The following is a 26436-nucleotide window of genomic DNA, read 5'->3' as shown; positions in this document are numbered from 1 at the left end:
CTCCCCCATTTGGCTGATCTAGCCAGCAGCCCGTAAACAATTGGATTCCCTTGCCGGTCCCTTTAGACCGGTGCGGTGACTTTAGTTCGAACAAGTCTTTTCGGATCTAAAATGCTCCCAATTCCACGTATGCCATTGAATAAACATTTGTGAGCCGTTTTGGGTTTTTCTAGTCCACCCCGCCTCCGAAAAACAAACTTAATAATTATAGCACTATAAACACGTTTTCCACCTTATGAGGGGCCTCATTGTCAAGTCGTATGGCTTTGTGAAAGCCCCTCGTATCATGTTAGTCAATTTCGCTAGGTGGTCGCATATTTGCAGTACCTCCAAAAAGATTATGGGACGCCTTCGGCATTCCTCGGACTAATGCCTTCGAGTGGAATGACACCGATTGTACCACGCCAGGTGTTTGGATCGATTCGAAGGCTAATACTGTTAGACCAAAAATGGCAGTTTTGAAAAGAGGAGCTAGATAAAGGGGCATACAAATCTATTCTATACGGCATACATTTCAGTACAGGGTTCGTCACTTGCGCACCAACTTACACAAATATTGCAAACCTCGTGAAATGCACTATGCGCCCCTTTCTTTCCCTCTGGTGGTCCTCCGTTGCGCACTCCTCCCATCTGAGGAATTTCTATATTTTATTCTAGGCTTGATTTTGCATCTGGTTTGAAGTGTGATATGGGTGCCCACCCTCTCCCCAATCCCCTTCAGTTTTTCTGAAATACACGGTGTGGACCTCCAGTCAATGTGCTATTGGGATCCCCTGGCCTGCCTTTTGAGTGGAGCTGACTATGCCCCCCACCTTTGTTCTGGCCGGACACCATAGCCATCCAACCTGTAATGCAGATGCCAGGCTGTGCGTGGACTGCATGAAGTGCGACCCGTTCACGATTCATGCACCCCCCTCTCCCTCCGGGTCTATAAAACAAACCGTATATGCAGCCGTCTAACGTTGGGCACGGGATGTTGCAACACTAAATTACTACGGGCGGCCCCTTTCTGGCTTCCCCCGCCTGCCTGCCGCCGCCACCTTATCGGTGTAGGCTTGTCTTCAAAATTGTGAAGGCGAAGCGGCACAAGCGTCGTCTCTGCACCCTCCCGAGTTTCCTGCAACCAGAATAGATTTTCTTGTGAAATAAAATGGAATGCCTCGAGTCCAGTGGCGGATGCAGTCCCCCTGTAATCCTAAAACGGGTAGACGTGTGTTCCCTACTTTATCTCTTTTCAGTTTCATGCCCCGCTACTTCCACAGGCATATCAAGTCACCCCTGCCAATATTCCACTGGGCTGAAACGGAACATTACCCCAAAAAGCATGCCAAACCGAGAGCGAAGGGAAGGGAAGGCAGCTTGAAATCGGGAATTCTGCCATTTTGACAAATAGCGGACCCTGCTGGACAACACTGTTGGTCCCCCAACTTGACCGGGACTCCTTTCTCAGGCGTGTTTTCGCACCCAGTGCAAGGGCTTGTCCAAGCGAAGGTGATTGAATTGTGGATTGGGGGAGGGAAGGCAGATCTCTTCCCCCCCCTCCTTTTTCCACATAAGGGGGAGGGGTGGCTGGGCCTTCAATCCAGGCACATGTTTATAATAAGTAATCGCAAGAAGCCCCCTTCTGCTCCAATATGACACGTATTTATGGAAGCCGTCCGTCAACGGGTGCCTGGGCGCGGGGTGTGGGAGGAGGGGCAGTCAGAGAAGTTGGAGCAGCCCGCACACACTATACGAACGTCAAGGCATTTCGTGTCCCAGAAGCAACATTTAATGTTTTGCTTGCAATAGAAAATGGTGCAATTCGCTAGCCAACTTTGTCAAGGAACGCAACCTGTAAATGGTGCTTTAAAATAAAAATGTAATTCCTGGATAAACACAACCCAGGTTGCCCAATGGGAAGCTGAAAAGCTAGCAAAAATCTGGGTTTAGAAGATGGAACGGTTTAAGCAAATTGAATGCACGCATTTGCACACCCTAGTTGCAGCTGGAACGTGGAAAGGCCGGTGTCTCAAAAAAGTTCTAATTTGTCTATTTTAACGAATTGCAGAATAAACCCTCTGGCAAAATGCGCAAGCAGGAATGCACCATGCAGTGTTGTCCAATGGTAAGGTCAGGACTAAATCGGTCATGAGTCTTGGGGCAGAGTGCACTATCGGGCTCGTGTTCCATATATGGGCCCGGTGACTTCAAAATAAATTAGCGTGGGTCTTTTACTGAGCTGGAGTGTTTTTTTTTTTTTTTTGTATTTTTTTTGTATAATGAATTTAGAGCATCTTTTTTGGGGGGGGAGCGGGGGTATTTATTTTTTTACAGATGCGAAAGTGTTTTTACCCACCCTTGTATACCTGCAACGTTTGTGTGATCCGCCGGCGGTGTGGAACTGTATATGTTTATTATTTGCCGTATTTCGAGTCGCTGAATATGTGCATTTCTTTATTTTTCAGGCGCACATCATGCCTGGGTGGGGCCCGGACAGAGCCGGACGCCATGGGGCTCCGTGAGGCTCCGCTCTTGACGCTTGTTTGACCAGGCAGGGAGGCACGCAGAGCCGAAGTTTAGACTGGGGGATGATGGATGGCCGGGACTACGGGCCCCCCCGCTCTGTGCACGCGCCCCCTCCGCTGCTGTCCATGGACAGGCACCAGGTGGGGGCTGGTCCTACGTCCGGGAGAATGGCTCCGGCCTCCGGCCACCTGTCCGGGGGGCTCCAGGCACCGCTGCCCCAGGGGAAGTACCTCTCTTCTGGGCTCGGTCTTCACGGACATCCCGGTGAGTGCGTTTTGCCTTTTACTCTAGAGGAGGGGTGGGGGTGTGGGGCTATCTGTGAACGTTTAACACGCCTCAGTTTTGCTGTCTACCTTTGCAATATCTTGGTGTCCGTGATGTTTGTATTTTTATTCTAGGCGTTTGACGACTGCATTTGGTTGTGGATGTTGACTTGTGTGTCTGTATGCTTCCATGAGATGAATACGGTAAAGATCTGGGTTTTCGCCGCATGAGCACGCAAAGGCCGTCTGCTCCCCCCATGTCCTGTTCTGTATAAAAGGGGGCGTCCTGCATGTACCCAAAGGCCGGTTCAACATGGCTTGGTACACCTAGAGTGGGTGCTTGGATTTTGCTATATGTAGGGTGTGTGCGGGGCCGGGAAGGACGGACCGAGCAAACGGAGTAGAGGTGTGTGCTTAGTATGGCGGTAGACCTGGGCGGATTAGGCGGCCAGGGCACGGCGCCTTGACTCCACCGTTAAACTCGTGGAGGGGCAGTGTGGCCCGGTGTTGTCGTGCACGGTGGGGGTTATCCCACCCCATCCTGCCATCACGTACTGTGCGTAGTTTCAATTGCTTCCCCAAAACATTACCCATCGCACCCAACGCGCACATTTGTATTCGTCATTATTTTTTGCCATTATTCTTGTTACATCGCATGAGTTGGATTTGGCAGATCTCAGAATGTGCTTTTGCCTTATTTCCTTTCCTAAAAAAAACGGAGGGCATAACTTATAGTAGGGAGTCGCGTAGCGCCGAAGTTCGGTTTTAATGAACGGCTTATTTGCATATCTCTAATTGTCTACGGTTGACCGGGGGCTGGTGTCTACCTCCCCAGGAAGGCGAGAATGTTCCTCTGGAACAGAAGGTCTCTGTCCGGGGCTGGGCAGAGCCTGACTCTGGGGGCAGTCGCGTGAGGAGTCCTCAGTGGCAGCGATTTATAAAGCGTTCAGTGTCTGGGCAGTTGTGGCTAATTGGGAGGGGAGGTGGGCTGTAATCCTGTCTGCTGTTTGTAGGACTGGTCGGGCTCCTGGGTTTTCTCCATCGTGCTGATTTACAGTTTTATCGGGCGAAAGCCCGGAACTGCAACACTATTAACCTATTCACACAGCCAGGGCCGGCTTTACCACAGTACCCGATAATGTAATGAAGTTCCCCTGTCGATGTGGTGCAGTCTCACGCCATATACACGTGAGAACTCCACTACAAACTAGTGAGCCTAGTTCTTCAACCCCTTTTGACGTAATATGTGCTTGCAAAGGCCAGACCACATGTGTATTTGGGGGCATAGGAGGCCTATGGTCTTGCTTTTGGTCTTAGCTTCGAACCTTTAACCTCTTTTAATCCTAGCTTGCCTTTACGTTGCCAGAAACTGAATTCATGTTAAGGTCTCGTTCATTGACGGTCGGGTTCCGAGCAAGAAGTAGCCCTTTTATTTGCGCTTCCGGGTGCCCATATAGTTAGAACAAATAATTGGAGAACCCAGGGGTAACCAGTCGCGTTTTCAGTGTGTTCGTGGCTTGCTTGCTCTTTTGGGTGGTTTGCAATCGGATGCGCGCCTTTTTGTTTGTGTTATGGAGTGGCCGTGAACCCTCTCCCGGCCTAACTCTAGATGGGCTGGCCAGGTTGCCCGCATCCAGTAAGATTTATGTTTTTTCTCAATTGCTGGCCCTGTCAGCGTTCCAGGTGTTGGAACACAGTGTAAAATCAAAAGCAATAAAAGACGGGTGCTTGGGCAAACACGCTGCCTGTTTCGTTGGCAAGCGTGTTTTTTCCGTATAATTATTAATAAAACCGTTTGCTCTGCCTTGGTCGGACTGCCCAGAAAGGGCAGAGCAGTGGGTGGGGCAAGAGGGACTGATGCCAGGGATGTACTGCTGCCATGGCACTCGGATAAAATCGTGTTATAGGTCCTACTTGCGGTCACATTTCTACCCCTTGCAAGGATGAAGGGGGGTGAGCGAGGCTCCATCGTCTGATATGTTGGTGGGCAAACCCTGCACCAGCATATGAATCAATCCACTGTAGGACAATCGTATTCAAACTTTTGTATGCCAAGCCCCCCCCCCCCCCAGTACAAATATTGCTACTTGGGCCCCCTTAGATGTAATTTCTGCTTGTCACCGCACTCGCTTTGGAAGAGCCTCGCACCACCCCTGGACACCCTTCTGGCACCACACTGTAGGTTTCACGCAGATCGCTGCACATGGGTCATGTTGAACCCTCTCCAGTGGTATGTAGGTATATCCTAGAAATGTTTTTAAGTACATTGAGATGGAGTTCGTCACCTTGCGGTGCGTGCAAGTGCCTACTTGGGAGCTATGGCTGTTTGCTGCCTCTATACCACTTTTTTTTTTTACCACTACAAAATTCAGTGTGGGCCTTGAACCCCTAACCCCTATTTCTGCTTAGCCCATCTGTATACCTTAAACCAAATTACCTACCATCTGTATTTTGGGTTGCATTTTGTTTTTGTTAGGCAAACGTGCTTATACCCCTACTTGAGTGTGTTGCACCAGTACAACTATATTGGGGCAAGTGCATTGCTTTCGGGAGTGTTCCCATCTCGGATTTGAAAGGCGCATCTTGCGCTGCTTTTGTTTATAAGCACCTCGTTGCCCTGGATATTGTTTTGCTCCCTGGCCGCCTACATTGCCCCAGTTATTGTTTTTATTGATGGCACTGCACAGGACACGCACACACATACCCCTTAAACTCGCCGAACTATCTAGCGGGCAAGTGACTGAAATGGGAGTGGTTCTGCGTTCCTTTCACAAAGGAGTACAATTGCTTGTGCATGGTAATAAGACGACCCACCATCGGAATGGTTTCTTATGGAGAAAAGGGGTGCAGTACAAAACCATGTGAACCTTGGGGGGGAGGGGGCGCACACCCCCAACCCCCTCCTCTGGTGGTGTCGAAACGAATGCCCCTCACCAGAATTTCTTGAGTATCTCCAAGCTGGGCCCAGGGCAGCCCCAGGATCGCAAACTGCGCCCATTGACTTGCCAATCAAAGTCCTGAAACTCTGCATTGAACGAGTAGCGCTCCTATTGGAGTCACTTACGCCGCTTATTAGCTACACTTTCAATGGAAACCCATGAAGCAACCCCCACACCCCTGTTCACACGGTCACCCGTCTAGTGATCAGTATCACGTGTGTACATACACAGCTGTGGTTTTCTGTTGGATCTACTATCTAGCCCTAACGCCAAACCCCCGTAGTGTTCCTCAATACATTTCAAATCCATGCTGCTTTATGACAGGTTTAAAAGCGAACCCTTGGATTGTACCAGAACCTGCGAGTCACAGTGGCCGAATGTCTGTGGATCGGGGGTGGGTGGGTGGGATATGGTATTTTTTTCTTTTTGTGGGTGTGTGTAGTGTTGTACGGACGCAGCTCGTGCGCGTCTTAGTGGCCTTTATTGCGAGGTGTGTGTGCTGGTGTGCTGGGACCTTTATGCGGAAGGATTCTGGGAGGTGTGGCTTTACTATGTGGTGTGCACCCGAATGTTTTCCGGGCTCTTATGGGGAAGTGTGGTGTTTGCGCATTTTTTTTATAGGCATTTTAAAAAGCTCTGAAGTGTCTTCTGTGGTAATATCTATCCAGCATTTTAAGAACTGGGCACACACATGTTACCATGCTGCTGTGGGGTAAATAGTTTACGGCCCGCGTTACGCGGTATTGCGATTCGAGAGGGCACCTTTAAGCTGGGTACGTAAAGGTACTTTTCGACAAAGGTTCAACTTGTTTTTCTAACCGCGTGCACTTGAAGGTTCGCTGCGTATACCATTTCCCTTGTACGCTGACGCAGTGCCCGAATAAGCAGCAGGAAGCCGAGCTTTCCAAAAACAGCTGCTGCTTCCCCCCACCCGGAGGGGGGAGGGGGTCATTGGGGAGGCTCTGTGTTGGGAGAAAAGACGTGTGGGGGCGGGTGGGATATCTCGCGGTATAATGACGAGTGATTGCATGAATAGAATGGGCGCATTTGAATACTTTGCCCGTCACATAGCTCGGTGGGTAGAGCACCCATTACAGAGGTTTTTCCGAAACGCAGGAAGGGTCGGGTTGTATTGCTGTAAGTGTGCGGACTAGGGAAGACCAAGCATGTAATCAACCCGGTTATGAGAGGGCACCCAAACCTGTGAAAGTAGCATTCGGTCTCTGCAGCGGGGTGTGATTCCCAGAAGCCGCAAGTCTCTGCCCCACGCTGGGAACCCTGCACCTTCTAGATCCTGTAGTTCATCCAGTGCCCATACGACCCCCACCCCACAGTCGTGCTGGTGCACACGCTTCGGTTCATACATTTGAGAAGCTGCATCTGTTTGTTTTGTTTTGTTTCTCTATATTTGCATCGATCGAGATATTAAAACAATTGACCCAGTAGAAGTGCGTGTGCACTCGGGCCCTGTTAACCAGTCTGTGGTGCCAGCTGCGCGAGGGGTCTTATGCAGCCGCACTAGCTTGTCTTTGCCCCTCTGCTAGGCACTCTTGGAAGTAGTTTTTTGGAACCCCGGCACTACCAGGGGTCCCTGCTCACTAACGCAAGACGTCTGTGTGGGTGAGATTTGGCGGCTGGAGGACACCGTAGGGATAGAATGCTGGGGTGCAATCGCAATAGAAAGGATCGCTCGGCGAGAGGTTTGGTCGGGCCAGTCGTGGTTAGAGATGTGTGCCCCCCCTTCAAGCGCTATGCTTCTACGTTCCCGATTTCTGCAATATTTTATACATGATCTAAAACACTGCTTCACTGTGGGTGCTTTGCTCAATGAGCCTGCTGTGGCTGCTGATGGGTGGGTTAAGACGTAGGACGTTTCCTGAACACCTTTTGTCATTCGGGCTTCTCTAGGTTGATTTCTCTAGCGACTGTGTGCGTGAAGGGAAGGTGCATGTATGATCAAGCAATCCTTAATTATTTTTTTCTGGTTTTGAAAGAGTGGCTTGTGTTAATGCAGCGGACCCCCAAGATCACACACACGTGGTCGTGCAGTTAGCGTTACGGTTACATTTGTAAATCTCCTGGTTGCATAGAGCCCGAGTATATCCGAACCTGCAATACCAATAGTAGTGTAATCACCATGGCCACGTCGGCTTATCCAAAAGACTCCACCATACCAGGATTTAAACCAGTTTGGTGTACACAGGGCCTGTGTGTTTGCATCTACATCCAGCCTTCCAGAGGCTGAAAGCTGATTCCCTATTTGTTGTTGGAAAGCGAGTAATTACAAAGGCGCACAGACGACTCTAGGCCATCGCACCCCGCAGGGTGGGTGTCCGGTAGGATCACGAGTCTTTCGGTGGGGGTCGCTCATTCTGTGGCTTCTGTAGACTGCATTCACAATCCTGCCATCTCACCAACCTCTCGTGATTGGCCCCATTCGCGTTACAGCACTGCTATTTTTATGGACGACTGCCCCATTAAGGTTCTGATCTCTCGCCCTGATACAAGGGGCGCCTCCAGCATAACTAATTGCTCCTCTTGGATGTCACTGTGCTTGTATCTTGACCATAATAAACGTTTTGAAACCTTTTTTAGGTTAGCACAATGTCCCCAATTGCCACGTTTGCCGGCTTTTCCCTGATTCAGCCCATGAATGTAATGCACCACGCCCTCCCTCGGACGATCCACAGTGCAGGTCTGGCTCACATCTGTAGTTCCCATTGTTCACATTTCACATTGAAGGTCACAGGGCATGAGCCAAGAATGTTAGCAGAACTCGGAAAATCTGGTCACGCTGCTGGACTCTCCGTGCAGTTAGGAAGGTCATTTTGTGTGATTCTGACAGCAGGAGCATAGAGGAGAGTCCATTAACCAATAAATCGGGGCCGGATCAGCCTCTCTGTAACCTTATGCCTTGCTCCTAAGGGGGGGGGGTGGAGTGGATTGAAGGGGGGGATTGGGGTGCTCATTTTGTACCCTGTTGTCACCCTCTGCGTCACCTCTGACCTTCTATGTGTACCCGTAAGCGTCTATCCATACAATTGTAGCCATAGAATGGAAATCTATTTTTCTGGTATAGCACTGTCTTGTAATATCCAGATTCCTCTACCACTATATAAAACCCCAATGACTGCCATTTCATGGGTACTTTGGTCCTAGGGCATTCTCTGTTCCTATGCAGTGGTACTGGGGATAGAAGGGTCTCTACTCTGGAATGCTTCTTTCTTCATGCTTGACGTTCTCTGATGACTACAGTTAGCCCTTCTAGATAAACTACCACCCCAACCTTCCAAAACTATGAAGGACATGACTTTTATCTCCAAGTCACACAGAATGTTGTTTTCTAAGCCGATTTCTCCTAGGAGTTTGCCTTTGGTTAAACAAAAAAGGAGTTTAATTTGTATTAAATGTGATCTGGTTTGGGTTATTTTAGTGGGTTAGTGCATCAGACTACACAACCTGTGGGTCACACTTTAGCATCCGGGTGAGCATATATTTTCGAGGTCTATGAAAGGATTGCTGTTGAGTGGTGCCATGTTCTAGAAAACTTGCAGCAGAATCCGTGCCAGTAAGAATGATCCCATTTGTGGTAGCTATCAGTTTCTATAAATGTTTTATTTGTGCAGTGTCGCGGAATGTCCTGGCTACATGGGAAATGACTTGTCGGGGTTGGTGACAACGGGCTATGCTGATGAAAGCGCCCTTATACATACTTCTGGGGTGGAGTGGGCCGTTGTATTGCAGAGCAGACTCCTGTGGGGGAGAATCCAAGGCAAATAAAGACTGCCTGAAGTGAGAGGTTCATTTGTTTATTTGTTAATGCGCGCCAAACCCATGGGTAGCCGGGCGCAACAGTAAGATTTAAGCTTGTTACAGTATTTGGCATGAGTATATACAGCAAAATGGCAAGAAGAGCAAATATATGAGAGTCTATATACAAGCATATGCATATAAAACACAACGGCAAAAAGCAAATATATACTAGAATATATATAAACATCTACCCAGAAGCAGGGCATGTCTTGGGGTGTCCAGGCCAAGGGTAGGTCGTGGCTAGGTAGGAAGCTGGGTGTAAGTTATGTGTCATTGGCGCACAGCCAATTGTTTATCTTGTGCCTGAAGCTCGGGTACGGTTGTTCCGTTCTGAGGTCAAGTGATAATTTGTTCCAGCAGTGAGCAGCTTTGACAGGAAAGCTAGTTCCTCCCGCGGTGGAACGTTTAAACCTTGGGATCTCTAGTTTGGAGGTGTTAGCAGAACTCGTAGGTCGCGTGGAGATTTTCCTGTTTGCTGGAATAGTGCAATTTCTTGTTTCATTTGTATCAGTTCCATTGCTACAAATCTGGTGCACTTGTGGGATGAGTAGCACCCTGACACAGCACTCGAAATGTGGTATGGATAGTACCACAATACTCTATTTCAGGAACAATATTGGGTCTCATTTCGCTACAACGGTTGAGATTGAATAACTTGACAACAGGACATTTTTAAAAAGCTCCAATGTAAAAACACTGTATTAATGGAGAACTGTGCATGCCGCAATGGAACATGGTGTGTGTTAAAGAAATCTTAAAGTGCATTTCCCTGTTGTGGAAAAAGAAACAATTCTCACTATTCATTTTCTTTAATGTAACAGTGCTTTATTTTATTGACTTTTTTTTTTTTTAATTCACGTTATACAGCACTCAAAGAACAAGAATATTGACATATTGTTTGATGGGAATTGTATACATTTGTCATTCTGTCTGTAAGGCATTCACTTCTATTATACAGAAACATAGAAACATAACCTGTGAGTTACCTTTGGGCAATGTCGTATAGTTTTCAGTTAAATCCCTGAAACGTATTTCTTCTTCACCCCCATACCTGTTTTTCAGGTTTCCCTTGAGGGGGAGGTCGAGACTCACACAAGACTTCCATTGACCACATGGAATATATAAATTGGGTCTTTTCATGATTAAAGGAAAACACATTAAATTCTGAGGAGAAAAGGCTTAATGATCAGCCCCCACCTTTGCAAATCCATTTAAAGACTTGCAAATCTTCTTATAAATGCACACTAAAAGACCAATTAAATTCCTGGTGTTCAGAGATTGAGAACTGAAGTGACTGAGAGTAAGAACTCTGGTTGTACTATTGGCTGAGCTACCTGCTAGCATCACCGTTTTCATTACCCCAGACACCAAACTAAAGCTTGGATTCCATAGGACATTATGCACCATTTAAAATTGTTGTGACACTTGGCATTTAAAAGCATTGTTTTAAGATAATTCTGAAACCAACCAGTTATATAAATAAACCAAGAGTGCATTATAATTGAGACTCCTAGCATGAGTACAATAAAAATGTCCTCCATTTTCTAATGAGTAATACAGTTCATATTCGTGATTACATATGAATGCTATACATGTTTTTGATGACTGAGCACAGGAGTTCATCTGGTGCTACCATGAATTGTGTAATGGAAAACTCAGTTTAGTTTTGGGGCCAACATTTTTTTGGGTTGCCAGATATAGAAATTCTAATCATCCAATGAAGATTGGGGCTGCAGATCCTAGAGGAGCGTCAGACTATGAGGGAGGCCAATGGAAACGCCAGGCCAATCGCAATGTGACAATCATGACTCTAAACAAGGGAATATTTAGGGGCACAAAGGGTATAGTATTCTCATTTTAGGAACATCTGCGGGAAAGAACAAAAGCTCTCCCTATTGAAATGAGTGCTGAATATGGATGTTCTCTACAGAGGAGTCTTCTCCCTGAGGGATCCTGAACCAACTTAACTTGTGGCACACCTGCTTTTTCATGAAGGAGAGGAATGGTAGTAGGACGGACATACTGGCTTCCCTGGAACACCTGAGGGTTTCTGCAGGCTGTGGGCCCTTTGTGAGTATCCCAAGTGAGAAAATCTATTTGCTCTCTAGCCAAGAAACTGTGGTAGTGTAGTTTGGGTAGGGGATGCCAAAATACATTTATTTGTAATGGGAAATGTACAGTCCCTTCTTGCTACATTTACAAAAAATCAAGCGAATTGTATCCAGCCAAATCACTACATGCATTTGAGCTGTGGGCAAGTAGTATAGGTCGCATTTTATGCTGCCTGCACACAATTCTTTGTGAATTATACTTTCGTTAAATATACTTTTTGTTAAATTGTACCAAGTGTTAAACTGTGATATGAAGACTTCCGTACCATTAGCCCACTTAAGATACGCTGGATAATGTATTCTGTGAAGGCCACAGCTAATTTAACAAGGAATGGAAAATGAGAACAAGTCGCATCATTTCTGTAGCAGAAATGACAAAATGTAACTCCCGTGTAGCCCTAATTCTTGAAACTGCACATTAGCACTCGCAATTAGTGAGGGGAGCAATACTTATACCGTTTTTAATAAATTATCAAGCCATTCTGCCAAGTTGGGTGGGGACAAAATAGTCTGCCTTGTTAGTTGAAAACATTGCTTCCCTAACCCAAACCTCCAAGACTTGCATTCAATGTAAAATAGCCTACCATCAATAACGTGCACAAGCTAGAAACCCACAATCCCACATTTACAATTCGATTCCATAAATTGTTGGTGGTTTTGGGGAAGGCCATATGTAAGTACTTGTAAATTTGCCCTTCTGTAGTTTGGTAATGTTGTGATGCTTGCATATTTGGTATAATAACGGAGTAGCATCAATAGTGACACAAGAAGGCTTATTGTTATGCAGACCGTATATATTCAGGATTCAAAATTGCTGGGACCTATTCAGCTCTTTTCTATCCTAGGAGAGCCTTGTTAGCTTAAAACCAACAGTTACCAGGCACTCCTTTTGGCTCCCCAGGCCAACTGGTGCCTTACAAACATACCTGACCGTATATTTAAATGTTTAAAGAATGGGAACATTTAAATGTATCATCTATTACAATGGGCAAAACTTGTTCTATCACCTGTACAAATTTAGATTGCCAGTGCGCTGTGTATCCGCTCTGGGTTCCCCACTGGTAGCTCCTGCCTACTGGTGATGCTGATAATTAAGAGCTGGCCATAGCCCCTGCTCATAATTTTAAACCATGTTTCATTGGCTGTAAAATGATGCTTGTGGATGAGAAACATCGGGATCCAAGCAGGCAGGTTATTTTTGTTTCGTGTGACGAACCTTTAATGTAGTTGATAAAAACCTATTTCTTGCCCAGAATTGTGTGGTGGGGACTGTATACTGGGGACGTCACATCAGAGGTGACTGCTTGGCGTAGAAGCCATACATTAAACAAAATATTTCTTGCACCTGACGGAGAGCATGGTCTGCCACATTCGAGGTGGCCAGAGGAACAGGACTGTGATTGCACAGGCTGGTTGTTTATGCCCCACATCTCATCACAGCCCTGAATATCATGCACTATGCTTTTTATACTGATTTGCCCCATTCCCTTACACACAAACTAGAATCCCCATAATTGGAACGCACACTTTCCAAGATGTCTGCCACATTAAATACCATGTGAATCCCTGTGTTGGAGCACTTCCAAATAGAAGCTTGTGTAGGACAAAGCGAGTGGAGCTTCAGGGGTCCACAGAAAATCATTACATTGATCAAGTAGGATTCTAAAATACATTGATCAAGTAGGATTCTAAAATTGACATTTACCAGCAACCAGGAATGACCTCTTGTTAAAAGTATCTACCTTTAACTTTAAGGGTCCTTCTTGAAAGGTGCCATGTGCAGGGTGGACAATTTTACCAAGGCACATACATGTATAACATAAGGCAAAGCAAATGCCTAGCCAACATGCTGCCAGAAGAGTCTCTTTGGAATGGTGACCTAGAATGAAACTGAGTGTAGGACCCTGGCAGAAATGAAAGGGAGGGGAATGGGCTAGGTTAATTGGGTGTGGGAGGTGCAAGACCGACTTGTGTTCAGGGGTGCAGACCAGAAATACCCAGAACTCTGCATAGAGATCTGTTCCTAAGGAGCAGAGACGCGTTTGTGTCCCAATGGGAGCCTTGCATGCCTGTGGGGCCAAGATGCATTGGCTGGGGCTGTGAGGTGTATCAGTCGGGCTGTTGGCAGGGTTATCCTGACTGATTAGATTTGTAGTTGACACTGATTATTCAATTTCTATGTGCCAGTTCTTTTAGTTGGTATGCGTATAGCATATTGAGAATGTTGGCGTAATGAGGTTAGCGGGGAGGGTTTTTGGGATGGCTCTGTGCAACCATCTGGTGTGGCCTAATGGAGACCACAGCAGCTGCCCTACCCTGGCTGGCACAGAATGATGAAAATCTTGAATTTGAATGTGTAACTGATTCCAAGCAATAAGAACCAGCTTCATGGAAAATCGGGTGTAAAGCTAAAGTGCAAGCTTGAGGGTACTAAGTGGCGAGTCGAGAAAGATTTATGTCACAACACTTATCTATCAAGTGCATTGCTCGCTCTAGGACATGCATATTTCCTCAAATTGTCACTAATCCGGATTGGGAACTTTCTTTGCCATCTGAGGATTTCTGGCACAACTTGTCCCTCTGTCTCCCCAGGTAATTGCTTGCACCCTTAATTGAGCCAGTTCAAGATCGACCCTAACCACAATATGATACAGCATTTATAACGTGCTTGTACATATCTATTTCTAGGCACAAATAGATGCCCACTGTGTTTCTGGACAACTACCCCACACCTAGAGTACACAGGGAAATAATTCAACATTTATTGGCGATAAATTGTCTTACTTTAAAAGGAGGGGGGACAAATCCATAATCGGTAGTTGCTTTAGACCACAAAGATGAAATGCAGTGTCTGGCCATCCGAATTCGAACCTGTGAAGTTCAGGTTACCCGTGTAAGGGTACATTCATGGATGGCCCTAAACTGTAAGGGCTGTTTTATTGCACACTTAGTTGTGTTGCCTGGTGCATATTTGCTGCGTAAGGTGGTTCTTGAAACATTGCGATTCAGTCGGGATCTGGATATTCCTTCGAAGGTTTTTTTATTTACTTGATGCCAACTGGTAATGGGAGGTGAGGAAATCTGAGCGTGGCACGCGATTTCTAGGTTGCCATCAAGCAATGGTCCAGACGCCGGAGGGAGCTGAAAGCCAGGATTGGGGGAACGTCTTCTAATGAGCAAGATTAGACCAGTTGCCGTTTTTCATCCACTCCCATAGTAATGGGCGGCATCAAAAACGGATGTAAAGGAGTCAAATGTGCCCATTTCTAGTTGTATTCAACTCGCCTGGTGAGGGTGGTAAGCGCTGCAGTCGGCTGCTGAATATCAATGTTCAGCTCTCCCCCTTTGCATGGAAGAACAGCTGCTTCCAGCTCCGCAGCAGACCGAGCTTCATTCTTCGGCCGAGATCCCGTTTGCGCCGGTGTCCACAGGGATGTCACCATATGTACCTCGGATATGTATTAAATCGTGCATATTGATGGACATCCATGTCCTGTAATATCTCGTATGCGAGTTTTCCCGTGTAATATGACGATTTGATCACACAATGTTCATACACGTCAATCTCTGTATACGGTCTCCATGTTGCGATGCGAAAAGTGCACTGTATCCCCACCCCCGCACAAAGAAGCCCCTCTAAATCCCCCCCCTCTTTCCGCCGCCACACGGACCCCACCCCTCCGCTTTACTGCATCATACGGGAGATGGGACCGACTGTTACCTAGTCTCCTCCCACTCGGCTCCTTTGCAGTCACTGGACGATACGAACTCGCACATCGACGCCCGTTCCCCAGAAACCAAATTTGCAAATGATCCCTGACCTCGACACGTGGAGCCGCTGACGCCATTATCCCGCAAATATTTATCTTTGCTAACTTTAGGGCACGGTGACCCAGTGCTGGCTACCTCCGTTGGTGATATAGGCAGCAGACTCCCAGGTCGGTCCACGGCAAGCCGTCCTCTCTGTGGGTTTCATTTAGTGAACACGTGGGTGCTTTGTGTTTTACCCACTACATGTCATGTGATGGGTAAAGTCACCACATGTATATTCGATTATACACACCAGAAATGGAATAACTGGTATTACGATCCGCCTCTCAGTGATGACCTTTTTACGCCTTTAGAACAATTCACGGATTTCTAATGTGTCTCCAGACCTGCGACTTTGACTTGTTCAAAAATGACCCCTTGAGGAACATTGGAGAGAGGAGACTCGGTCGTTAATACTGTATGTCTTGTTGCAAAGGGATGTAAAGCGGGAAAGCCTGACCAGGATAACTAGAAACACGTTTTTACCCTAAAGTGGGCACAGATTGTTAGTGGGTGCAGCGGCAGGGTTTCTGTCCACAATGTAGGTTTGAAACGACAGCGGTTAATGGAGACAGAAAAGACGTTTTACTCTGAATGGCCATTTCCTTGTGCGACACATAACCAAGGGGCGACTTTTGACATCAAAACTTGCCTAAATGATCCTTCACCAGGTAAGTAGGCGTACTCCTCTTCCCTACAAATTTGCAGCCTATACGCAAAAACAAACCATAGCAGTGCCCTCGAGACATATTGGGGCGCACACAAGAGACGCTAGCTGTGGTTAAATCAAATTAGTACACCAGAGGGGCAGGGGGGGTGGCGTCCCAGCCAATGCGGAGGCTCGGTCCGGGGTCTTTACCACACAGTGCAGCCCTCTGCTCCAAACCTCTTCTGGGCAGGAGGCTGCCATCTTATCGTGCCGGGTTTTGTGGGGAAGTATGCTTTCCTGCAGCCCCGCATCCCATCCCTAACCCCCTTTTCCAAACAATAAGGCACCCCTCCCCAGGAAAAGTAGTGGGAGGGTACTATGTACCTTACCACTGATGCATGGTGGCCAATTTATGCTTTGAATTTTTTTTGTTGTTATGTTACAATATTTCACAATTTACAATTATTAGTGTCGCTATACAAGTTCCGGTATACTAATAGCAATAACCCCCTCACTCTGGGGGCATAGCCGCCTCCGGTAATGCCCCAGGTCTTCGTTGATTCTCTCAGGCCTGTACTTATCGCCCCAGGTTGTTAAATGGCACAGTAGTGGCCCCTCAGCTCAGGGTTTATTACTAAATTAGTACCCGGCCCAGAATAGCTTTGTCCTAGCCAATGGGGAGGCTCAAAGCAGGGGCATAATCCTGGCGTTGAACCACCTCAGGGCAGGAGGCTGCTGGATACCCCAGCTAAGTGCTCCCCTCCACCTCTACCACCCCCATTGCCACAGATTTCTCTCCCCGTTCCACTACCTGCTTTTCTCGCCCTGCAGCGGGATCATGGTGGCTGCCTTTTTATTTTATTTCTATTTGTGAAATCAGCAACTGATCAGACACTATTCGATCAAGGCGAAGCAGGTGAGGGACAGCAAGAAGGAGACCCTCCTGTGCTGCATGAAACGCATCTTGCGTTAATTATATATATATATATTTTTTTGTACGCCCTAGCCCCATTTCGCGCCACTGAACCCGAGAGTCCTCTCGCCCACCCTCCCCCACTCCACTTCCTGGGAACTCCGCCTCCCAGGCCGCCTCACGCCCCTGATTGGCGAATAACCTGGTATTTTTTTTATTGGTTTATGTAAACCTTTTTAAAAACAAATAAAACAATAAAAGAAAAACGTCAATAACCTGGTATTGACGGGCAGCCCTCTGCCCATGCAGCCCCTGCGGCTCCAACAGAGGCGGATCCAGAAAATGTTTGCAGGTGTCTGCAGTGAAGCCAGCAATCAACAGACACAAAGTAAGTGGCATGGGTGGGGAGTAGAGCAATTACTCTACTCCAGAAAATCCTGCCACTCAATCTTAACCTTCCAAAACAAAGACTGCCAGGCAAACGCCACTCACACGTAGATAGAGTTCTGACCATAAGCCTGACTCTATTCATGACAGGATTGTAAAAGTTGCCTTGCGTCGCATATAAACATATTGTGAATGCTAGCATGTGCCACACTTGGATGGAATTGTGAACTTTAGCCTGTGTCGCATCTAGATAGGATTGTGATGTTAGCAAGGGCCACACTTGGATGGAGTCGTGAACATTGGCCTGTGCTGCATCTAGGTAGAATAATGATGTTGGCAAGCGCCACTATCGGATAGAATTGTGAGGGTTAGCATCTGCCACACTTAGATGGAATTGTGAATGTGAGCATGTGCTACACTTAGAATTGTGAATGTTGGCATGCTTAATGTTCTATAACCCACTAACCCAAAAAGCTCAAACTTTCTACATACTTGACTCACTCAAAAACTTGCACAACCATCTCTCGCACTACAAGCTGCACGCACTTCACCACACTGCAACAACACAAACTGCAGCAACAGCACACAAGGACTGACTTTGATCTGGTACTTGCACCAAAGCTCAGCACAGTGTATACCGAGATGAAGCTGCCAACAGAACACCACTCCTCTAAGTATTCTATTCCCTCTTCACCATACTAACCCATCCCGCCTTCTCATTTACAGATCCGTCAAAAAGCCTGGGGACCAACTCCGTTGGTGACGGTGCGTGGTACAAATACCTTGATGATTTTCAATGTACGTCAAATGAGGGGGGGGGTTGGACTTCTATTTTAGTAAAGCTGACCAACTGATATCATTAGATACTTAGTAACTTAACCGCCCTTTGCCTCTGTTCCCTTATCTGTCGGTTGTGAATACTTGACAAAGCAAGTCATTTATGGAGGCATAACACATGGCCATTCACACACGTCGCTGGCTCTCTTCCAACCATTTGCCTTTTTTGCTTCAGTGTAAACATCTCCCAGCGAGGCTCGGTGGGGATATCTGGGATGCTTGGGGTCAGTTGGTGACTGACTGCATTCTTGTTGGCTTAATAAGACGCCATGGGGATTTTATTTTCCCCTCTAATCTCGTGCTGCTATTCAGCGAGCATTAACTGTTAAGTGCAAAACCGTCCTCCGAGTGTTCATTTCTTACCCCTGTGCAGTCTGCCATACGGTAACTAAATGGAGGAAATGGGGATTTTCAGTACATGCGTCTTGTACAAAGTAAAAACGAAAGTGAATTAAGAAATCCTCTTTAAGAGGCTGTCCATTGGCGGGCTGGCTCCACAATACTTTAAATCGATTTGTATCAAGGTTGCTTTCGCAACCAAAAATTGGGCGCTTTAAAATGCACACTATTTTATTCAAAGTTTGGAAGCAAAAAGTAAAGCGCATGACATCCTTTTAATCCAGGCTGTGTGAATATGCGCAAATATGGGAGATGACACACTCGGGTCCCAGGGCACCAAGTACAGGCTTTTGGACTGTTTTGCTATGAACCCAGGTCGTCAACACTATTCGAGCAGGTTCACTTTGCTTTCAAAGAAATATTCTGCCCCCTTTTTCTACCCTCATGGAAACATGTCCTAACGCGCACAAATATGGTGAAAGACCTGTTTGGGAAATGGGGCTATATTTTATGTATATGTATGTATATTTTTGGGAATGGACTGTGCCTCTTGCCGTGATGCACACTGCACACGACTGCAGTTATATGGATGTTACGGAAAATTGTACTGTTTAGGTGCAGGGGAAGCCCCTCTGATAAAAGCTGGCTTTACTTGCGGGGTCATAATGATACGGTAATGGGAGGAACGGGCAGGACACTAGTATTTCTCTTAAAATAAAGATTAAAAGTTCTGATGGTAGGTGTTCGTGCGTAGAACTCCGAGGCAGGCACCCACTGAGCCAACTCTAAAGTACCAAAGCGAGCTTGAAAAGAAACTGAAGCTCTGATTTCGGTGTTTTACACTTTGCACCTCTTGCCTAGGCATCCCATTGTAGTCTTCGATTACTTCTGTTGCCGTGAAATTCAGAGGGTGCACTGTGAACATGCCTGCTTGCGGCACAATGGCACAGCCACAGCAGTTTGACTAGCTGGTTTGACCCGTTCCAGTTTTGAGTAGAGGAGCATTTTTGTGTGCAACTGGCAGCACCCATTTTTCGGCAGTGTACACTTGTCCATTGCTTTGTGCTCGGGGAGGAATTTGTTTTCACTAGTTGGCAATGTGGCAGACGGGGATGCTGCGAGGGGTGTATTTAATGTTTATTTTTCATGGCAATGGGCCTCATTACGACCCAGGCGTAAACTACGTTTACGCCATGGTGGTTGGCGGACTTACCGCCCCATTCCGACCTTGGCGGGGCGGTAAGTCCCCAATCCCCATTTACCCTTCCCCATTCCCATTTTTGCCCCATAGGGCATAATGGGTGTGGGGAAGGCGTTAATTACGCCACCGTAAATTACGGTGGCGTAATTAACTCCATGGTCCCTTAGCGCCATGGATTTTAACACCTGCTAAAAGCAGGTGTTAAGTCCGCCATGGCGCTAAGGGACCTCGTACTCAGGCGGTAAGGGTCGGCGCTGTTTACGCCGCCGTAAAACCCTTACCGCCTGAGTCGTAATGAGGCCCAATGACTCCCCATTCCCCTCCCACCCGTTTGCGGTACGGTCTAGTGGGAGAACTGTCATAGCTACGTTCATCTTGGTTTTCTGCGGGGATAATTTTGTGCCACATAAGAGCTATTGGAGCACTTGGACCTGTCGGTGTGTCCGCACGGAAGTAGAATTGCAAGATGGAACCCAGTTTGGATTGAGTCGTTGATGCATGTATTGCACATAATCAGAGGGAAACATATGCTACACATAGGTGTTTCTCGAGTGCCAGTTGGCTGAATTGATTTCCTTTACAAAATCATCTGTCTGTTCTGCGCATGAACACTGTGGCTGTTATTTAATAGTTTTATTTGGCGAGCCCTTTTATCCTTCTCTGCTAGTGTTCTCACTTCTGACATTGCAGTTCTTGGGAAATGCAGCCTTTAGTGTCCGAGGTCCTAGTATTGCGTCACTCAACCGATTGCCTCTGCACCTGGGGTGCCCTTGCCTTGCCAAGGATGTCTTGGAAAGGGCTGTTCCTACTATGACTAATTCCACAGTGACAGTCCTTTCAGCTAACCGGTTGACTGGTGCATGGTGTTGGCATGACGTTGTGGTAAACTCGTTTAAAAGGGACTGACTCTGGCAATGGTCCACTTCACTGAGGATCCAGGAACGATTTCGGGTTTGGGTCACTAACGTTTCACTTCGTTTCTTGTGCTGTCTGTTAAACGCAAAGATAGATTTGCAGGATTCTGACCTTCTAAATCTCGTGGTTTTATTTTGCCTACATTTTAGCTTTTTACTATGCAATGTTTAACTATCGCAACCCAGTGGCTGTTGGTTAATCTTTGAATTGCAAGGGCATAAATGTTTCTGGTGAAAATGCAGGAGCGACCATTTTCATACATCATTCAAACAGCTCCATGCATTCAAAGCTTGCGTGCACCTTGATAGCACACCCTACCGCCATGGAGCACTAGATGGCCCTCTGCTCCTTTTCCCACAGCATGAAAATGCTGACCAGAGGAGAGCACTCCTCTCCTGAGTGTCTACCCTGCTAGTACAATGAGTGGCATCGGGGCCTGCCTTCTGATGATCCGCACCCTCTTATTACTTTTTTTTAAAAACACTTTTTATTTGCCTTTTCAATAAACACATAGGCATTGACCAGATTCAACTCCCCCAACCCCCTTAACATCCCTTCTTTCAAACATTTTAATTAACAGTTCAATACAACAATCCTTCAGCGCCCACCCTCCAAAATAAATCCCACCTCTAGATCGCCCCAACCTACCCAACCCCATTACCTCTACCCCTATCCAACTCCCCTCCCTCCCCCTTCCCGAAACCAAACTCCGATGCTCTTTCGCCACAACAGCCCAACGCCACTCCTAATAGTTCATTAAGGGTGGAATCGGCCCCATCACCAATCCACTCTCTCAAGCTCCCTCTCTCCCAACTGATTACGTCTCCTCCAATTCCGTCATCTCACGGAGGGCGCAGATCGTTGTCTTTTGCAAGGTCATTCAACAATTGAGACCAGTCAACCGTTACCTCTCCCATCTCCTCCTCCCCCTTTAGGTTCCGCAGAACCGTCAACTCCGCTAATCCCCACATCTTTCCTCCATAGCTGAATTGACGGACCTAGGGAGGACTTCCATGCGATCGCCAACCGGCGCTTCGCCAGTACAAGCAAAAACCGACCCATTCTGTTTCGTACCTTATTACGTTTCCCCCCCTGGTAGGATCCCCCACAGACAGGTCTCTGGACTTTTTCCAGGCCGGCTCCCAGTAGCTCATTTATTCCCTCAAGCACCTCATCCCAGTATTATTATTACCCCACACTCCCAGACCACGTGCCAGAATCCCGCATCCCCTGACCCATATCTGGGGCACTCCGCGGAGTGCTCCCTATTCATCGCCTTAAGTGCCACCGGGGTAATACACACCCTATGCATGATATTAATTTGGACCAACTGAAACCGGGTGTTCCTCGAGGATTTCCGTACCAAGTCCCAAACTGCCTCCCACACCTCATTTGAGTTCTGGAGCCCCATGTCCGTTTCCCATTTCTCTTTAACTTTCAACTCACTTCTTATCGATTTCTCTCCAAGAGCCTTATATACCCGCGAGATACGTCCTCTACCCTCAACCCGACCGAGTAACACTCGGAGAACCGGGCATGATTCCAGCTCCTCAGGTATCCCTTCCCATAACTCTGCCAATCTCCAAACTATCGCACCATATGCCAAGAAAACTCCCCGTGACAGGCCAAATTTCTCACACCACTCATTGCAGGTGAGGAGCTGCCCTCCCTCAAATAAGTCCCCCACCGTTGCACATCCCTTCTCCCATAGCCTTTGTATCCCTACCCTCCCAATCGCCTGGCGAAGTTTCTGATCAGCCCCCCATGAGAGGTTCTTCTCATATCGGCCCTTAACCCCCCCCTGCCACCCATATATTTCCTCCATGTTTCTCTTATTGCTTTGAAAACCACCGATGTCCCCACATTACCCAGGGGGTGGCACAAGAGATCTGCCGGCCTATATTTTCGCTGCAATGGCCCCACCAATACTCCCAGGAGGTCCGCCCCCGGATCATCCCACACCATCACCGCTTGCAGCTGTGCCGCCACAAAATATTTTTCATAATCCGGGAGACCCAGACCCCCAATTTCCCTCGGTCTCTGCAAGGTCTGCAAGGACACCCGTCTCCTACCCAGGTCCCAAAGCAGTTCCCTAATTCTAACGTCCAACATCTTAAACACCTTTTTTGCCACATACGGTACATTTGCAAAAAAATATAGCAACCGCGGAAGGATTACCATTTTGCATAACGCCACCCTACCCATCAGTGAGAGTGGTAAAACCCTCCAGAACTGGATGGAATCCCCTATCCTAGAAAGCGCCCGGCCAGTGTTATGTACAAACGTGTCCACTACATCATGGAACACCCGGACCCCCCAAGTATCGAAAGGACTCTGTTTCCCATCTTACACCCAGTTCCGGTTGCTCCCTCCGCGGGCAATCTCGTAACCTCCCCAGCGGGAACAAAACCCGACTTTTCTGGATTTATACGGAACCCCGACATAGCTCTCAAGTTCCTCAAGATTTCTAATAGATCTGGAAGGAATAGCCCAGGTTCCCCCACGTATAGTTATAAATCATCCGCATATAGGGACACAATGTGTCTCCGGCCATCAACCTCGATTCCAGCCTCCCCATCTCCTGCCGCAGGTATGCCGCGAACGGTTCCAGTGCCAAGGCGACCAAAATTGGGGAGGCCGCGCACCCCTGCCTAGTCCCCCTCTCCAGCTCCCACCTTTCCGAAACCCAGTTGTTGGTTTTTACCATCGCTAGCGGTTTTGTGTATAACAGGGATAGCCATCTGCACATATTTTCCCCGAATCCAAACTCCCGGAATAACCATTTCCATTCTAGGGAATCAAACGCTTTCATTGTGTCAAATGACGCTATGGCCATGTCTCGTTTCTGTGACCTCACACAATCTATCACATGATGTAAGCAGGTGATATTTCCTGATGTGCTCCTGCCCCCTATAAACCCACGTTGATCAGGGTGTACTAAATGTGGCGCAACCACCGCCAGCATGGCTGCCAGGATTTTCCCTAGGATTTTGCCATCAACATTAAAAAGCGAGATGGGCCGGTACGCCTCGCAATCCCTCGGATCCCCCCCCCCCCCTTCAAGATCACTGTGATCACTGCTTCTCTCATCGATTCCGGGAGACACCCACCCTGAAATGCATCCTCGTAAACCTGCCGGAGCCGCGGGACCAGCAGATCAGAGAATTCTGCATAAAATTATACCGGGAAACCATCACTTCCCGGCGCTGTACCTCTTCTCATGGCTTGTATCGCCCATCTTATGTCCTCCCCTATGGGGGCCTCAACTCCCCTCGGGCACCCTCATCCAACTTCGGCAGTTGAAGCATCTCCATGAGATCCTCCACTTCCTCCTCTACATATCCCATCTCACTCCCATAGAGTCCCTTATAGTATACCTCAAAGGCCGCGTTAATTTCTTTCTGCGTTCCAGCTATCCCCCCCCATCATTAGACCTGACCTGGGTTATGACGCGGCACGGGTTTTCCCTACTAATAAGCCATGCTAAAAGTTTGCCTGCTTTGTCTCCCTCCTCGTGAAGCCTCCCATCTCGTCTACTCTGATCAAAGTGTGACAGTTCCGCCAAGGTTGCCTGATGGAGCTCCAAAGCTTGCGCCAGGGCTTCCGCCACCTCTGCCCCCGCCCACCCGCCCCTCATCTAGGCTCGCTATCCGGACCTCTGTCTGTTGTAACCTCTCCAAGAGGCGTTTTCTCATCCCCACTACCATGGCCAAACACTTCCCTCTAATGGTCGCCTTAAAGGTCTCCCACAACACCCCCTTAGTGTCTACCGTACCCTCGTTCATTTCAAAGTACCGCCCAATCTCCTCCCTAAGCTCCGCCACGAATGCCCCATCCCGAAGCACCCCCCCCCCCCCCTTAATCGCCACAACCGCCGCGGTGGGCATTCAGCAGGCCCGACCAGCATCGTCATCGGAGGAGAGTGGTCCGACCGAGACCCGCCCCAAATACTCCGTTTACCCTCTTATTACTCGATGCGTTTGTTGCGCCAGCAATTCTGGAAAAGTAATTGCAGATGTAGAAACAGACAGGAGTCTGATAAGGCTGTGTTCTACTTCCTCTATTCTCTCCCTACATGTCTGGAGGCTACAGAGACCAATGTTCCCCATTTTTGGGCCAGGACACCTGCTGGTTCTCAGCTATGCTACAGTTCTCCTGGAAAGAACTAAAAGATCACAGCATATACTGTTGGGGGTGGGGGGGTGCTATTATGTGCTCTACGGCCGACATGTGAACAGTCCAAATGTTCTATTGTGTTTCCCGGACAAATACAAAATTCCCACCAATTGTTTTGGAAGAGCAATGGCTTGCACGTTGTTTTGGTTCCGATTACATGGGAATTCGTTTTTATAGTAAGCAGAACTGGGATAATCTTGTTTAAAAAAAAAAAAAATGTTTTTAAAGAAAAGTAGTTGAACCAAATTGCAGAATGCATGGATGGGAATAGTAATCTTGCTGCTTTGAGGTGGCCCTCAAAGCAGGTCATGTGCCGCTGTCCTCTGTTCACTCGAGATATATAATTATACCCTCGTGACAGACCGTTACTGGACGGTGCAGCCTGCTTCAAACTGCATCGCCATTTTGTGTCTTTTCCTGAATTACGTTTAAATTCTCGGAAGGGTAGCTGCGGGGCGATGACACGGAGCACCACAGGTTCTATCCCCGGGTCTGCGCTTAGAAACATCTGGGTATTTTATTAACCTAATAACCTATCATAAATTGATTCAGTACAGGAAGTGAAATGCCTTGACCGTGCACACATATATTAACATGTGTGCTGTCCTCTGGTCTTCATGTTAAAAGGATTGCTTGGGCAGTCTTTTAGCGAGACGAGCATTGAGCTGTGTTGGGTCTCCTGCACTGTGGGTCTTTAAGAGCCTTTTAACTGCCGTTCGGGCCGTCTATGTTGTGGTTTGTGGTTTAATTTCCGCCTGGTTTCGTTAGTGCATGGAGACCCACACTGAACATCTGGAGCCCTTTCTGTAAGTATCGGTTATGCCATCCCACTGCAGTGGGGTGAAGACGGTGGGTGGCTGTTACAAAGATGGCATTTTGAAATTCTGCATTGTAAATTCGATGCGGCAATAGTGGAAAGTTTGCAGCAGGGGCACAGGAGGTAAATTTGCCCCTTATGTGTTCCGCCGTCCTGTCTTGCGTTGGGGGGCGGGGTGGCAGATGATTGGGTTTATGTTGGGCAGCATTTGTAAAGCTGTGCCTGCCATTTCCGTAGCCTCTTGGTGCTAATGGATGTACGTGTCACTGGTATGCCTGCTGGATGTGGCTTTCCCACTGCTGGAGTCTATTTGAGTGGGGTGGTGCTGAGGGCGGCTATTGGGGAATGTTGGATCGTACCGATTCTATGCCCCCATGTGAGTGAACAGTGATACGATGTTGGGGTTAATCTCCCTACCTCCCCATGGGGGGGGGGTGACACACCCATTGGCGAGGTTGTCTTATTATCCCAAACGCCAATCTTTTGTCTATCCTTTATCTACTTTGCTTAGTGTGTAGGGATGTGTCGGGAGACTTGTCTAGAGCTCGTGTGGTGTTTTTTAAAAATCCTATCAAATTAATTTAAAAGCACCAGTACACAACATCGGTTGGCCAAAGGTGGAAATTGCCGATGAGTTAGCTTGACGAGGCATTGGAGTGTGCAATTGGCATAGCGATGGATGGCACATCTTGCAGTTGCTTTTTAAAATGTTTACACTTGAATCTGTGTTTTCGTGAGGAGTTTTCTTCTACCATTTT

General features: G+C 47.6%; 1 protein-coding gene across 7 annotated transcripts in view; it reads left to right on the top strand.

Annotated features, from left to right (window-relative positions):
* TNRC18 (trinucleotide repeat containing 18) overlaps window positions 1–26436 on the top strand; it is a 470959-nt gene that overhangs the window by 7735 nt on the left and 436788 nt on the right. For 6 of the 7 annotated variants that reach the window (XM_069645534.1, XM_069645537.1, XM_069645536.1 and 3 more), the window contains exon 2: window positions 2448–2772. In XM_069645534.1, coding sequence (XP_069501635.1) covers window positions 2571–2772 — 202 coding nt within the window. In that variant the 5' untranslated portion in view covers window positions 2448–2570. Of the gene's footprint in view, window positions 1–1970; window positions 2108–2447; window positions 2773–26436 lie in introns of those variants that run through there. The other variant, XM_069645533.1, reaches the window with a different exon arrangement.

Source organism: Ambystoma mexicanum, chromosome 2p (assembly GCF_040938575.1).
Source record: "Ambystoma mexicanum isolate Mex_15411 chromosome 2p, UKY_AmexF1_1, whole genome shotgun sequence".
NCBI lineage: Eukaryota > Metazoa > Chordata > Amphibia > Caudata > Ambystomatidae > Ambystoma > Ambystoma mexicanum.
Note: the sequence above shows the minus strand (reverse complement) of the source record. Positions and strands in the feature narration are given on the sequence as shown.